General features: G+C 34.3%; 1 protein-coding gene across 1 annotated transcript in view; it reads right to left on the reverse strand.

The window, feature by feature from the left end:
• Positions 1-1,480: 1,480 nt before the first annotated feature.
• The window catches only part of SLCO6A1 (solute carrier organic anion transporter family member 6A1), a 107,370-nt gene continuing 91,341 nt past the window's right edge, over positions 1,481-17,509 (reverse strand). The window contains exons 11-13 of the mRNA XM_067730222.1: positions 7,341-7,405; positions 4,905-5,042; positions 1,481-1,680 (exon numbers count right to left, since the gene is read on the reverse strand). Of these exons, the coding sequence (XP_067586323.1) occupies positions 1,481-1,680; positions 4,905-5,042; positions 7,341-7,405 (403 nt within the window). The remainder of the gene's footprint in view (positions 1,681-4,904; positions 5,043-7,340; positions 7,406-17,509) is intronic.

Here is a 17,509-nt window from a genome sequence, read left to right on the forward strand (position 1 = left end):
ATCGGAATATTATTGTTTTATCTTATTTCCTAGTTGCATAAATTTTCAAATATTTTTAGATAATAGAATATTAAGGAAGAATATAAATAACCTAAAATTATTAATCTTTAATTCTAGATAAACCTGTATGGAACATTGATGTTTAAAATCCTACATACATTAAAAACATATGAGAAATGCTTTATAAGAATGTATTTTATTATGAAAATACAAATCACCACAGATACATTTCTACTACTTTGGTAAACGTCACATGTGATTCCCCTTTTCTGAAAGTAGGACACAGCAACAGATCTTGTAGAATCTTTTAAAGATTCTGTTTTCACACTCTGATCCTCAGATATTCTGCCATCCTGCTGGTTCAAACAGAGAAGAGTCAAACTGTCAAGTAGAGTTTCACATAAAGACTGGTTTATAGATTTTCATAAATGCATGTTAAAGTTAGGTAAGAAAAACATATAGTAAGATATGAATATTCCCTGCTTCTCACTTCCCTCTGCCAGCCAAGATGAATAGGGCAATGTCTGCCCTTACACATAGGGTCATTGACTAATGTGAATAACAAAGAAGAAATTTTGTCAGTTATGCATTCTCCCAAGAGAACAAAAGAAACACTGCAGAGAAGTTTTTGTTTCAGAACAATTTGATTTTAATTTCAATATTTGGAAGATTGCTATATAATTTGGATAGATGTAGAATCATGTATGAAATAATTATATCAAAATTGTTCTATAGAAACACATTTAAGCTTAAGAAAAATTCCACAAATGGTTGACACATTTTCTGCATTCGAATTTGAACATTTCTTTAAGTGAAATAATTACGATTAATCATGAAATTAAATACAAAAACACAAAAATGGATATCAACTTAGGTACCAGTAGTCTTTATCAATAAAATTCAAGTCAAGGTAAAAATAGAGAGGTATATGATCAAATTGAATTTTATGTCTACAAAAATTAAAGAAGCATGAAAATATGTATTGCAAACTGGCCAATTGACCAGAGAAATTTTCTGAGGAAACCTCTCCATTAACAGAGATAAATGTTAATTTTAAAATGTCTCCTTTTGGAGAATAAATATGACCTTCATATAAATTTTTATTATATGAACTAGACTGGCACATCTAATATTACTTTGAAAAATTATTGAGAAATAAATACCCACAGCCCAAATGAAAAGTAATAAGAATAAACTATATGAAACCTAAGTAAGCCTACATAACCAAAGACCAATAACTAATATATACGATATCATTGCAGTCAGAATTAACTTATGTGTATTTTCCCATTTCCACTTCATGCTTTTCTTTCAAAGTATTACCTTTCTATTGAAAGTATTAAATATGTATCTTATAATATCCTTTAAAAGTGCAAAACACAGAGACTATATTATTATATTTATACTCAAAATATAATAAAGCTTATAAGATCACACGAATCACATTCACTTATTAAACATATAGTTATATTAAATCATTTTAAATTTTATTAATAATATCCCATTGATAGATTGACAATGTGTAATTCTTACATAATGATGATCCAGTTCTTTCCTTTTTTTTAACTTTTAGATTCTTCACAACTGTAGGCCGGATGTCACTGTTTTCCTGTGGTAAATATTTATATAGGCCAAATGCAATAGCAGTGAAGAAGATAGTAACTACTTTGCAAATAAAACCTGAATTCGAAAAAAATACAGCCATCAGATGTGTCAATTTATTTAGAGCAAAAATGTTTGTGGAAAGAGCCATCTACCAAAGAAAAGGTAAGTATATTTCATCTATAAATGTACCAATTTTCAAATTGTAGAATGCAATTAATGTCATAAACTTACGTCAAATTACTTAAAGGAAATTTTAAAAATATGTTTACAAAATCTTTTAGCCGTCTTAAACAAATAGCCCAAGACAAATGCAAAGTGTGTTACTATTTCACAGAATGTATTAATTCTAAAACATAAAAATATATTTCTACTTTCAGAACTTAATTATCAGCAGAAACTGGAAACTTTTTAAACAACTTCATGCAGCTTTACTCCTTGAAATATTCATCATTTTCCAAAGGCCATCAGAAATATTTCAGAAAAATTAATTGACTATGTAAGTTTTTAAATTCATTTTCATTTTTCAAGTTTTGGAAAGTTAATATATTACAGGAATTATATAAAAGTACTTGAACTTTGGGTGCAAATAACCCTGGTCATTAAAGTAAAAAATATTTTACAGCAACAATATCAGTTATCTGACACTATCAATTACAGTGGTTTCAAAGATAAAATAGGAAACATTAATGAGCTATTTGTAATGATACAATACTTCAAACATTTATTTATAACAGCTGAACACTGCAAACAACCCAAATGTCCATTAATAAGAGCATGAATAAGCTATAGCATATTCATAAAGTGAAACAATACTCAGAAATTTTTTAAAAGCACAAACTACTGCTATAGAATAGCATGGATGAATCTCCCAAAAGCATAACATTAAGCAAGACAGGTGAAAAACCCCACCAGCATGTATTATATTCCATTTGCATAATTTGTAGAACAGGCAAAACCAACATATTTTAATAGAAACATGAAAGGGGTTTATCTGTGGGGGAGGGAAATTGACTAGCCAGGGGCATAGGAGAAATTTCTATAGCTTCTTTTGAGTGCTGGTTCCACAGGTGATTGATAGACTGATAAATTTTTTATTAACTTTTTTGAGTTGATAAAACTTTTGAGAATCTGGTGAATGTCACAGCCTTCCTTTATAGAAGACATACAATTGTACAAACAGAATTTTAGGATTCCAAAAATACACTAAAATTTAATGTGGGCTCCTAGGGCTCATGCATCCCTCTTGAATAAGCCTTGCTCTAGAGTAGTGGTATGCATAGAACTTTCTGTGACAATGGCAGTGTTCTACATCTGCACTGTCCCATAGAATAGTCAAATGTGACCATTAAGCAAGTGAAATTTGGCTGTTGATACTGAAGAACTGAATGTTTAATTGCATTAAATTAAATTTAAATAGATATGTGCAGGTAATGTCTACCATATTGGACACTGCAGCTCCAGGATCTCTCACATAGCTCTCTTCAAAGTTTACTGTGATAAAAATCACCTGAGGTGCTTTATTAAAAATATACATTCCTACCACTAATTCTTGGTATTCTAAATAAAGACCTCAGAACTTACATTTTAGCAAACACTCCAAGTGATTCTGATTCAAGTGACTCATGGAATAAAATTTAAATACTGGTTTACACTAAATTGCTGCAAATGTATATTCCTATTTCAGTTTCCTGTATTTGCCCTTTCTGACTGTAATTCCCTATGTTCTGTATTATCATTATCCCTTTTAGTAGCTCCCTAGTAGGATTTCTAATAGTTCATCTATTTTCTCAATTATATGCCACGTTTGAAAATAGCTAAGCACATTACAGTTATATCTAAAATGAAAACTAAAAGGTTCAGCAGACTTTCTTAAGAATAATGCCTAGTTTTGTTGAATTACCTCTGAGAAATTAATTTTGACTTCTTAAATGCCATTTTTGACTTTTTAAAATTTTTAAAAATTTATTTAGTGTTCAGTATTGACTAATAAGCTCACTGGACAATTGACTTCTGATTTAGAAGGCATTGCTGAATACTGTTTATCAAACAGATATTTGTTACTGTTAAATATTAGAGTCTATCATTATGTGGTTCTTTGAATTACTGAACCCACTCAGTAAAATCACAAAACATATAAACACTTTTAAATGTTTAGCACACCAGAAGTATCTATACAATAAAACCACTGAAAGTTAATGCTGATTAAGGCTTCAGAAATTATGTAGTTCAACATCTTCATTTCACAAGAAGATCTAGTGAATTTCCCGAAGTAATACAAGCATATCGAGGCTTTCCCCAACAATTTGACCATATCACTATAGCATCCCAATTTTCTATATCTCTTATTTATTCAACAATACTGAATGTTTGCTATATGTCGGCCCTGTTTTATCACTGAGCAAAAGAGACGATGTGAAATTTACATTGAAGTGGGATAAGAGTATTTTGATACTTTTCAGTGGTGTAAAATTTCTTTTTTAAATTATCCAATCTCTTTTACTGCAGAAATGGAAAGGGCCATAAGGTCAAGCAACTTAGTTGTATATGTATACAGGCAAAATTTTTTCCCAAATTGAAATTCTTCTAATCATCACCCTTTATTCAGGAATAACATAAAACAATTGTGTAGTTAATGCAATGTCTCAAATATTTACATCAGTTCTATAGTAATTAGTTTCTAAAATATTTTGTATATAATAATATATGCTTCTTTAATAATCAAAGTATCCATTTGTTCTTAGTTTATTATGACTATAACTTACTCTAAACCATACGTTTTTAAAAACAATTTGTACCTAGAGTCTGTCATACAGAGTGAAGTACGTCAGAAAGAGAAAAACAAACACCATATGCTAACACATATATATGGAATCTAAAATAAAAGGGTATGAAGAACCTAGGGGCAGGACTGGAATAAAGATGCAGACCTACCAGAGAATGGACTTGAGGACAGGGGAGGGGGAAGGGTAAGCTGGGACAAAGTGAGAGGGTGGCATGGACATAGATAGATACACTACCAAATGTAAAACTGATAGCTAGTGGGAAGCAGCCACACAGCACAGGGAGATCAGCTCCGTGCTTTGTGACCATCTAGAGGTGTGGGATAGGGAGGGTGGGAGGGAGGGAGACGCAAGAGGGAAGAGATATCGGGATATATGTATATGTATAGCTGATTCACTTTGTTATAAAGCAGAAACTAACACACCATTGTAAAGCAATTATACTCCAATAAAGATGTTAAAAAAATTTTAAATAAAAACAATTTTACTTCTCAATATTCTTCAATAGATATCACTTACATACTCCTGTCAACAGGTAGGCCATTTTTGTCTTGTTATAGATCCAACAACTTCCAATGCTTCCACAGCGCTCAGTATCCCGAAGGATGCAAGAAGTTTCTCCTACTATTTTAAAAATTACTGGTCCAGGTATAGTCCCTATGAAAAAAGCAATGATTGTAAATTCACCATGAAAACACTGTAGGTTGGGATCAGAATGATTTTAATCCTAAATGTAAACTTATATATTTAGTCATCATCACTGTAAACATATCATTTAAAGTTATCTAAGAAGTTGCTTATCAATAGGATTGTTAAAAACTGAAAACGTAATTGAGTGTTTTCAAAAATCCCTATCCCTGTAGATATAAAAAAAGCTAGCAGATTTTCATCTTCTTAGAATGATATGCATGTTGTTATTTAGTTGACATCTCAACATTTTGTTAATTTCTAAATGAAAAACTTAGGAGAAAGTATTTAAAACAGAGATACTAAATATTGATTTTGTGAACTCCATATATCTCCTAAGATTTCAAATTGTGAAATTTTCAATGACTGAAAATTTAGTTTTGAAATGCAGTGTATGCCTGTTATGTATCAAGATATTGCAAAAATAACTGAAAATGTAAATGCTTTGGCATGTTTGTAGCAGCCCTAGCTTCAGAAGACCTCATATGCAGAGGAATAGTTGTGTGCTGCCTGAGGGAAATCTCTATATACTCACAGAGACACTTCCTCAGCAACAGTATTGCTTTCAGGTAAAAGTGAATGCAGTCTTAAAAATAAAAATAAATAAATAAATAAATAAATGCCACTCCAAAGGCATTAGAACTGGGTTTTCAGAACTAACATATCTAACGATTGACCATCTTCCTTAAGAAATTATCGGAGTGCTCATGCCTCATGACTTTTTGATTCCTGTCAAAGACCACTGCCCATCACCAGATTTCCCAGTCTCAGTGAGTGCTGGTACTCTGTTTATAATTGTTCAAAGTGAAAAACCTAGGCCTACTACTCATCTTTTTCTATTTCCCACCATATTTTTTCTAATCCATGATAAACCAGTGTAACACTAACTCCAAATACACCTTGGATAAGTTGATTTCTCTTTTTCATTACAACCCCCAGAATCCAATTTAATATAACTCTGACTTAGACTTCAGCAAAAGCCTCCTTTTTCTTTTCCTCCACATTTATCTTTGATAAACATTTCTCACTCCAGCAGCAGAGTTATCTTTTAAATGTAAATCAGATAATATCTACCCTCTGCTTAAATTCTCTGATGGCAAAACCCTGAAAGATGTAGAGACAGTTGTATCTAAAATATCATCACCTTATTCCACCCTCTCCCATTCAAAACTGCCTCAGCCTCACTGGCTTCCTTTCTGAGGTAAGAAACTGTGCACTTGCTGTTTCTTATGCTCCCTCCTCCACTAAGAATCCATCCTTATCCACTGGATCACTTTTGACCGTAAAAATATGCTCTAATTTTTCTCAGTTAAAAAAGCTAATTTAAACCCTGCATATTGATCTAGCTATAGAACAATTTCTCTGATCCCCATTAGAGCCACACTTAAATTTTTCTACTTTCTTGACTCCATTTATCATATGGCTTTCAGTCTTCAATCCAGTCTAATCTTGTTTCCTTACCCCACCAATAATTTTAATCAACTTCTTGAATCAGAGCTCCTAATATAGTCATAATGTGGATTTGAAAGCTATTTTTTGCATAAGAAAGCCTGAAGTACACAGTGCATCACCCTCAGCAAAACCAATTTGTTCTTTGGATATAAATCTTTTAAAACATCAGATTTAGTGTCTTTGGTAATGAGAAATTTTTAAAGCACTAGTCTAGGTTAATGACTTCTCAAACATGCAAGCAATGGAAAATATAGTTTCTATGCTTATATGTGCTTTGTTTCAGCTTACCAAACCACTTGTGCAAGCTTGAAGAATATACTTCTGATCAAAAAGATTCTCTTCTAACTGAATATAATATTAATGCATATTTTATATGACAGGATAGGCTTTACAGTATTATCTTTTTTTTTTTTTTTTTTTTTTTTTTTTTTTTTTTGCGGTACGCGGGCCTCTCACTGTTTTGGCCTCGCCCGTTGCGGAGCACAGGCTCCGGACGCGCAGGCTCAGCGGCCATGGCTTACGGGCTTAGCCGCTCCGCGGCATGTGGGATGTTCCCAGACCGGGGCACGAACCCGTGTCCCCTGCATCGGCAGGTGGACTCTCAACCACTGTGCCACCAGGGAAGCCCCAAGTATTATCTTTTTTACACTAAGTATTGTCTCCTAAATTCTGTAAAGCAGCTCCCCCATTCACTTGTTTTGTGTCAGTTTATCATAATTATTCATTTGAAATTCTAAATATACATGTTGACACATGTATAAATCAAAAAAGAAACCATTCAATTCAATGTAATAATAGATTGCCAAAAGTCCATACCAAATATTCTCAAAATCACAAAGGTCACACCCATGGCCAGAGAACGTTGTTTGTCAGATACAATCCTGCAAGCAAATAGCAATGATATCATGAAAAATCATTATTATTAGCTGTAAAGAATGTTTGCTAGGCTCAGGGGTAATTTTTTTCCCTGTGCATCCATTAGACTAAGGATCTTTGGCCAGTTGACAGAGTTCAATCTGGGTGAATTAACTGCAACTCTTCCCATGTTTCCATATTCTGCCCACTGCCAACCAATTCTAAAGCTACTTGTGCTTCACTAGGAGGAAGCATTTATGGCCCAAACTCTCTGCCCCAGCCTTGGCTGAAAAAAATTTAGCACTACCTTTCATACTTCTCATTCTTCATTCTGTGGTGCACATCCATTGTTTCAGATTTCTTCCTTTTGTCCCTGTGAAACTTACTCTCTACCTTTCTCTACCTTGCTCTCCATTTAGGTAATGCACTACATCAATGGGGTTCTCTTGCCTCTTGCTACTGATTGGGTTATGCCAATAGGGTGCTCCAGAGTGAGAAAGGAAGGTGAAGTTCAGGTCTTCATTCCCAGGCTCCCTCTCTGCAGTTACCCAAGTTGACTGGGTCACTAGGCAAAGCAGTACCCTCTACAGGTCTCTCTTCTTCCTACCCTTGTTTCCCTTTGGGTGTTGGGTGGTAACAGACCTGAAGTACTGCACTATACTTTGGGATTCCTTATACCCTGCCCGCATTTTAAATAGCCACATCATTCAACCTTACTTGAAATGTCCTAATTTGAGGGTGCCATCTCTTTTCGGTTGGACCTCTGACTTTTACCCTCACTATTCAAAAGTTAAAATAAATAAGAAATAACTTTCTCAAATATGAAGAATGAAGATCTCTGTATTTTGTATTCGTCAAGTATTTGTTTTAAAAAGAAAAATAATGTATAAAAATCACATATTAGTATTTTGGAAAATAAACTAAAATACAACAAAAAATAATCAACCCTTGAACATTTTAAAAAGTAAAGAAATAAAAGCTACATTTTAAATGGATATTTTAAATAAATCCTGTGCTTACCCTTTATTTCCTTGTTCTGGAACTTGAATAATAAACAAGTATGACCAATATTGTCATCCAAAATGACTCAATTTATTAAAATGTAGCATATTCAGTACTTTATGACTATTTTGTAAAAAGTGAGATAATTCCACCTGTATCAACCTGGTAAAAATATATGTTCTTTCCTCAAATATTTACTACATATTTACCAATTCTTAAAAGATAGTGATGTTTCTAAATGAAACATAATTTAACTTTTATTATGAGCAGATTCATTAAAGACATATAAAGGAAGTAAAGTGTCACATTTTAGAACCACACTTTAGGATAAAGTTTTTGGTATAAAATAGAAATGTGGGTCATATGCCTAACTAAAATTTAGTATTCTGCTTCATTTAGCATAAGCAGTTTTTTTATATGTAGTATAATAATGGTGTTCTCTGAAGTATATAAAGAGCTAACAATAACTCATAATTATTAACAAATATTTATGTATCTTCAGTTTGATTATAACTTTATTTCTGATATACAAAAAAAGATGAAAAGATGAATGATTTCCCTAATTTTCCAAAATCAGTTAAATGAACAGCAAAACAAGAAATAATATTCATAAAACACAATTTTTTAGTGAAAAACATTACTATGTTTTAAGAATAAAGTGATTTTTTTTGGTATTTTGTCTAAGGAGTAAGGCTATGATGGTATGGTTTAAGAATTTCATGGAATAAACAAACTATTGGTTAGTACTCTTCCAAGATGTAAAAGACAGCTTCCAATTATCTCTTATGACTTCTAAATATATATTTTCAGTCCATATCTTTCTTGAGTTCTAGACTTAAGTTCCTGTCACACACAAAAGTTGCTCTTCCCCTGGTGCTTCCTGTCACAAGAAATGGAATCATCACCCATGCAGTTTTCAAGCCCAAAACCTGGAAAGAGGCATGCTTGAAGGAGTATTCTTTTCCTCATTCACCACAGACAATCAATAATAAAATACTGTGATTTTTATAAATAACTTTTTTTATATCTCTCTCTGATTTTCTTCATTTCTAATTCTACTGGCCTATTCCAAGCGTGTATTTTCTGCCTGAAGAAAATAAAACAATTTCCTAACTTATCTTCCAACAACCATTTTTATCCCTGCAGTCCACTCTCCACATAGAGCCACAAGTGATTTTTTTAAGGTAAAATTCTGATTATTTCACTAACCCACTAGGAACCTTCAATGGCTCATCAGTCTCATTGCATGCCACCTCACAACTTTTGCCTTTACCACCTTCTTTGTTTACGACATTCTGTCATACAACACTCTTATATAGCTATTTCTTGCACTCAGAGTCAGAGTCTTTGCATACATTGTTCCCACTGTGTGAAATTCTCATCCCCCATCTTTTAGGGCTTAGCTTAAATATGATTTCCTTAAGGACACCCTCTCTGAATCCCCAGAGAGGAGATTTAGTTTAGATTGTCCCATAATTCTCTCTTGGCATTCTTCTACATTTTTTTTGCAGTACGTTTTAATATTACAATTGAAAACTTATTAGTGAAACTACTTTTTTTTTTTTTTCTATTGTGCCACCCTCCAAAGTCCATCAGAGAAGCAGGAATCTGGTCACTTCTGTTCCTCTTTTATTTCACCTTTTTCCCTTAAAGTGCTCATCCACCTTCTTGTTTAAATCCATGGTAACTATCACAGGTGAGAATACATACACATATTAAAATAATGATGGATGGGGACTTCCCTGGTGGCGCAGTGGTTAAGAATCTGCCTGCCAATGCAGGGGGCACTGTTTGATCCCTGGTCCGGGAGAATCCCACATGCTGCAGAGCGGCTGGGCCTGTGCGCCACAACTACTGAGCCTGCACTCTAGAGCCCATGTGCCACAAGAAATAAAATAATAATAATAATAATAATTAATTAATTAAATAATGAGGGATGGAAGGGAAAGAAATGAAGAACTAATTTTTCTTAATGATCACCTTGATGGAGTGAGAACTGACAAATCATGATATTGATACTTTTCTGTTTAGACTTAAGCCTCACACAGCTTCGGATTTCATCATAATTCTCCAGAGGAAAAAGAATGGTGTCATTCCTGGCCCCATTTGGTCACCAGAAACTATGTCAGTTTGCTTGCCCCCTAGTGCGACACTCTACCTAGACCTAGTCCATGTTGTCAGCATCTACCCCTCATCAAGAATTGACAAGAATGTCAGGGACAGCTTTAGATCCCTATTTCATCTCTAAAAGCTTCTGCTCTCTCTGGAATTTTAATCCCTCTAGTCCTCTGCCACTTTGTGCCTTTAAATATATGATTGTTAATTTAACCCAGCTTTTCTAGTTATCCTTTGTAGGAGCATTGGCCTGCAATGCTATTCCATCCCACACCACTTCCATGACATTAGCACTTGATAATGATTTCACAATTGATGTATTTGGTTTTGATTTTTATTGTACTTTTTAAAAAATTAAACTCTGTTGAATTTGAAGTTTGATTATATTTTGGAAAGCTATACAAACAGCACATGCTGGAGAGACATGCTTACTTATACCCCTGCTCTCATCTACTCTCATTTCTATCCCATCCCTTTAGGTTATCATTTTCATCACTTTCTTGTTTATACCTTCACAGTATTTCTTTATGAAAATACAAATGATTATAAATGCATACCTCTATACTCTCATTTCTTCAGAGGAAGTAGCAAACTATTGGGTTGGCCAGAAAGTTTGTTCAGGTTTTCTGTAACATCTCATGGAAAAACCTGAATGAACTTTTTGGTGAACCCCATATATTGACTGTTCTGTACCTGATTTTTTCATGTTACAATATATTCTTAAGATCTCCTCCTATATGAACATAGAGCCCCTCCCTATTTGTTTTCACTTTCATTATATTACATTGTGCAAAAATGAAATCATCTACTCAACCTGTCTGTTGCTCTTTCACACTTAGTTTTTTTCCAGTGTTTGTTGTTTCATGTATATAGTACATACACAATATGTGGTTCTATGTAATATAGATAGCCTTATGGATGTAAATCTATTTTTTTGCTGGATATCTGCAAAAAGGATTTCAAGTACAAGTGCTAGTATAAAGGGTAAACATATCTGCAATTTTTTGAAGTATTAAAGATACTCTTTTCATCAGAGTTGCACCATTTTGTGCTCTTTCAAGCAATATATGAAAGTACTTTTTTCTATACAGCCACATAAACAGATCTATTATCAATGTTTTATTCCTGTCAACTAGGTACATAAGAAATACTATCACATAAAATTTTTAAATTCTATGACCTTTACTGTAGATATGGCTGAACATCCTTTCATATTTGTATTTGTATTTTGTTTTCTTTGATGCTTTTCCACTTTTCTATTGGGATGTTAATCTTAGGAGAGCTTTACTTATTAGAGGAATTAATCTTTTATAGAATATGAGTTGCATAAATTCATTGTTCCTTGGCTTTTGACTTTGCTTATTATTTTTAATTTTATGGACTAAAATTTATCAGTCTTTCCCTTATGACTTCCAGATTTTTAGTCATAGTAACAAATACCTTCACCTTTTAAAAATAATAATGAGGGCTTCCCTGGTGGTGCAGTAGTTGAGAATCTGCCTGCTAATGCAGGGGTCACGGGTTCGAGCCCTGGTCTGGGAGGATCCCACATGCCACGGAGCAACTAGGCCCATGAGCCACAACTACTGAGCCTGCACATCTGGAGCCTGTGTTCCGCAACAAGAGAGGCCGCAATAGTCAGAGGCCCGTGCACCACGATGAAGAGTGGCCCCTGCTTGCCACAACTAGAGAAAACCCTCGCACAGAAACGAAGACCCAACACAGCAAAAATAAATAAATAAATTACTAAACTCCTACCCCCAACATCTAAAATAATAATAATAATGAAATTAGCTGATTTTTTTTACCACTTGTATTATTTAATTTTTTTTACATTTAAATCTTTGTCCCATTTGAGTTTTTCTTGTTGTATCATATGGGCTCTGGATATAATTTTTTCCCCAAAGTCTATCCCCATTATACCCAAACCACTTTCTTAAAAGTCCATTTTTGATGCACTTATTTAGAATTTTACTTTCATTATATTAAATTCCTATATGAGTTGAGATCTATTTCTAGACTTAATGTCAGTCTATTCGTAAGTCAATATTATATTGCTTCAGTGTTGAGACTTTATGGTGCATTTTAGCTTATGAGGCTAAGCCTCTGTTACTGTGCTTCTTTGTTTCAGATTCCCAAGCTACTCTTGCTTATTTTTCCATAAAAACTTTAGAATCAGGTTTTATAGTTCAATAATTCCACTAGTATTTTCATTATCACATTAAAATTATGAATTAACTTAAGGAGAACTGATCCATTGGTGGTGTTAGGTCTTCCTATTCAATAATATGAGATATATCTTTTCAAATTGTTCAAGTCAGTTTTTGTGACATTCAAGTGTGTTTCATTTTATTTTGAAACTATTTTTATTTTGAAATTATTATTTATTTTGAAACTCACAGGTAGTTGTAGAAATAGTACAAAGCATCATCGGTACCCTCACCCAGCATCCCTAAATGGTGAAATCTTATAGAACTGTAATATAATATTAAAACAAGGAAACTGACATTGGCTTGCTGCTGTTAACTAGACTACAGACCTTATTTTGTTTTCATTTTTCAGTTAATATACGTTAAATTTTTTTAACTGAATTTGTTTGTGTGTGAGTGTGTGTGTGTATAGCTCAATATATCTGCTATTTTTTATATGCTGTTACCTTACCAAATAGTTAGCTAAATGTACTGGCTATTAGTTCTTTTTTTATAAATTTATTTATTTTTGGCTGCATTTGGTCTTCGTTGCTGTGTGTGGGCTTTCTCTAGCTGCAGAGAGTGGGGGCTACTCTTTGTTGCAGTGCACGGGCTTCTCATTGTGGTGGCTTCTCTTGTTGCGAAACACGGGTTCTAGGCATATGGGCTTCAGTAGTTGTGGCACGGGGCCTCAGTAGTTGTGGCTCATGGGCTTAGTTGCTCTGCGGCATGCGGGATCTTCCCAGATCAGGGCTCAAACCCGTGTCCCCTGCATTGGCAGGCGGATTCTTAACCACTCCACCACCAGGGAAGTCCTATTATTTCTAATGCAATGTAAAAAGAACTGATAATATTGCTCTAGGAAGTTTTACTGTGACTGGGTAGACAAATACTGGAGTTCAAATGTCACCAAAAGTGAAGGATCCTATGTTCAACATACCTTTCAATCAGGACCTCTTGAAAGATGATACTCTAGGATAAAGGACAATCTGAAAATTGATAAGGTCTTTAAAAAACTTAAACCTATCCTTAAATCAGCTAAATTCCTGCTTGGTTTACAGAGAACTGTTCCTATTCTACTTTCCTTAATAAAGCTATTGTAAAATATTTTTGGAGTTATTAATGTTCAGAGTCTCTATTATTTTTGGTACACAAAATCTCACATGATTAAAAATAATTATAGGAGTTATAAGAGACAGAGTCAAGAGAAAAAAATGAAATTTAACTGGTACTACAGAATATTCAGATACTAGATATCTGACAGACATTTTAAATTTAGAGGATTAATATGTCCAAGAAAACAGATGACAAGAAAGAGAATATTATCAGAGAACTAGAATCTATTAAAAAGAAATAAAATTCTATAACAGAAAAGTACACTAATTATAATGAACTCATAGGTGAATTTAACAACTAATTAGACACAGGGGATGGTAGAATTAGTAAACTAGAGTACAGGTAACTGGAAAAGCAGGTGGAAATATTATTAATACATTAGAGATCAGTGAAAAAACTTTAGTCTGAAGCACAGAGCATAAAAACAAATGAAAACAGAAAGTAAAAAAGAATAAAAGATACATGGATATAGTGAAAGGTTTACAATATGTGTAACTGATATCCAAAAGGTGAGTAGATAAGGAATAGAGCAGAAGCAATATTTGAAGAAAGAATAGTTAAATATTTTCCAAAACCAATGAAAGATACTGTGATAGATAATCACTCAACATGGCTATCATTGATTCCTCTTTTCCCCCAATACATGCTTGTTGCTCCTGACATCAAGAGATGGAATCTAATCACCCTCTTTTGAAACATGACTTTTTTGACAAATAGAATGCAGAAGAGTGACATTCTTGGACTTTCAGCCTAGGTCTAATGAAGCCTTGCAGTTTATGCCTTGTACCTTATGCCTGGGTCTCTTAGAACACTAAAACCTGGGATGTTCCCTTTTGGAATTCTTGCACTTTGTTAGCAGACGTTTAAGTTACACAAAGAAGCCTCTATGACCAATCAACAGCTCCACCTAAGCTCCTAGGAAAATTTAGCCTAAATTGTCAGCCATCTAGGAAATCTAACCCAGTCATGCTATCAGGTAACTCAAATGTTATGTGCCATCTGACCACAAGCTCAAGAGAAACCTTAAGCAAGAACTACCCTGTTGAGCCCAGTCAACTCGCAGAACCATGAAAGATAAGGATAAATTGTTGTTGTTAAGTGATTAAACCTGGGATGGTTTGTTACTGTTATGGACTGATTTCTGTTCCCTCCAAAATTAATATGCCAAAAATCCTAACTCCCAGTACTTTGGAATGCCATCATATTGGATACAGGGTTTTACAGAGGTAATTAAGTTAAAATGAGGTCAGTTGGGTAGGCCCTAATCCAATATAACTGGTGTCATTATAAGAAGAGAAAATATGGACATAGACATTCACAGAGTGAAGATAATGTGAAGACTCAGGAAAAGATAGCCATCTACAAGCCATGGATATCTGGAACAGACCCTGCCTTCATAGCCATCAGAAGGAACCAACCTTGCACCAACTGTACACTTCTAAATAACACATGGTTTAAATGAAAAATACATTGAAAGGCATATTTGAATTGAAAGTATGAGTAAAAATATATATCAAGACTTCTGGGATGCAGCTAAATTTATACTTGGATAGAAAAGGCATATATACCAATAGACAGAAGATATAGGTGAATAAAATAAAAATACTAAAAACATAGAAGTAAAATGATAGAAATTATAAAGATAAAAGCAGAAAGATTTGTTAGTCACACACACACACACACACACACACACACAGACATTCAATTTTTAATTTAAAACATTCTCACAAAGAAATTCTAGGCCAGGTACATGACAACTGAGTTCTTCCAAAGATTTAATTAAAAAATAATACCAGGGCTTCCCTGGTGGCACAGTGGCTGAGGGTCCGCCTGCCGATGCAGGGGACGTGGGTTCGTGCCCTGGTCCGGGAAGATCCCACATGCCGCGGAGCGGCTAGGCCCGTGAGCCATGGCCACTGAGCCTGTGCGTCTGGAGCCTGTACTCCGCAACGGGAGAGGCCACAACAGTGAGAGGCCCGCGTACTGCAAAAAAAAAAAAAAAAAAAAAAAGAGAACATATTGCTAAGAGAGCTCTTTAAAATGGAGCTGGAAGGCCATTAAGGAAGCAGGGCTTACGCACATCCTCACCAGCTGGAACCATGAACTTTTGAATTGGGCCAAACCACAAATATTCCAAGGACTCTACAAGAAAACCTGCAACCTGTCACAGTAATGAACTTTTCCCTCCCTCTAGTGGTAGCCTTTTGCTACCAATCACATAAAGATAAGAATAGCTTTGGCTTGCCAGTACCAATTATAATTCTTTTGAAACAACTTTTGCAACCTTGTTGGGTTTTTTGCCTTTATAAACCCCTGTCTTTTATCTCCTCCTTGGAACACATTTTCAACTCTTGCTCAGATCAGTGTCTCCTGAATTGGAATTCTCAGACGCCAAATAAAGCCTTTATTTCTTTGCAGCTTTGATGTGGTGAATTTTGTTCATTATTTTTTTTTTTTTAAACATCTTTATTGGAGTATAATTGCTTTACAATGGTATGTTAGTTTCTGCTTTATAACAAAGTGAATCAGCTATACATATACATATATCCCCATATCTCCTCCCTCTTACGTCTCCCTCCTACCCTCCCTATCCCACCCCTCTAGGTGGTCACAAAGCACCGAGCTGATCTCCCTGTGCTATGCGGCTGCTTCCCACTAGCTATCTATTTTACATTTAGTAGTGTATATATGTCCATGCCACTCTCTCACTTTGTCCCAGCTTACCCTTCCCCCTCCCCATGCCCTCAAGTCCATTCTCTATGTCTGCATCTTTTTTTTTTTTTTAAATTTACGAATATTTCATTGTTGTAAAGTTAAAGCCATAAAAATAATCAAATGGCCTACTATCATACCGTTAGAAGAAAAAAAAAAAGGTGTTCATGAGAGTTCCATATTAGAATACAAGTTTTCCTTAGGCACCTGTTTATGTATGCTATTCTGCTCTTTACAATAAATAATTAAATTTAAAAGACTTAATTCCTCACTTTTAAGACCTTATTAGTTTACAAATTACATATTGACCTATGCTAAATTTTATACCGACCCATGCTAATGAATTCAGTACAGAAAACAAAAAACACTGCACTCAAGCAAACTACATATATATATATATATATATATATATATAACTTATATGAGAATTGCTACTCCAGCTTTCTTTTGGTTTCCATTTGCATGAAATACCTTTTTCCATCCCCTTACTTTCAGTCTGTATGTGTCTCTAGGTCTGAAGTGGGTCTCTTGTAGACAGCAAATATATGGGTCTTGTTTTTGTATCCATTCAGCCAATCTGTGTCTTTTGGTGGGAGCATTTAGTCCATTTACATTTAAGGTAATTATCGATATGTGTGTTCCCATTCCCATTTTCTTAATTGTTTTGGGTTTGTTATTGTAGGTCTTTTCCTTCTTTTGTGTTTCTTGCCTAGAGAAGTTCCTTTAGCAGTTGTTGTAGAGCTGGTTTGGTGGTGCTGAACTCTCTCAGCTTTTGCTTGTCTGTAAAGGTTTTAATTTCTCCATCAAATCTGAATGAGATCCTTGCTGGGTAGAGTAATCTTGGTTGCAGGTTTTTCTCCTTCAACACTTTAAATATGTCCTGCCACTCCCTTCTGGCTTGCAGAGTTTCTGCTGAAAGATCAGCTGTTAACCTTATGGGGATTCCCTTGTGTGTTATTTGTTGTTTTTCCCTTGCTGCTTTTAATATGTTTTCTT

This window comes from Pseudorca crassidens, chromosome 3 (genome assembly GCF_039906515.1).
Source record: "Pseudorca crassidens isolate mPseCra1 chromosome 3, mPseCra1.hap1, whole genome shotgun sequence".
NCBI classification, from domain to species: domain Eukaryota; kingdom Metazoa; phylum Chordata; class Mammalia; order Artiodactyla; family Delphinidae; genus Pseudorca; species Pseudorca crassidens.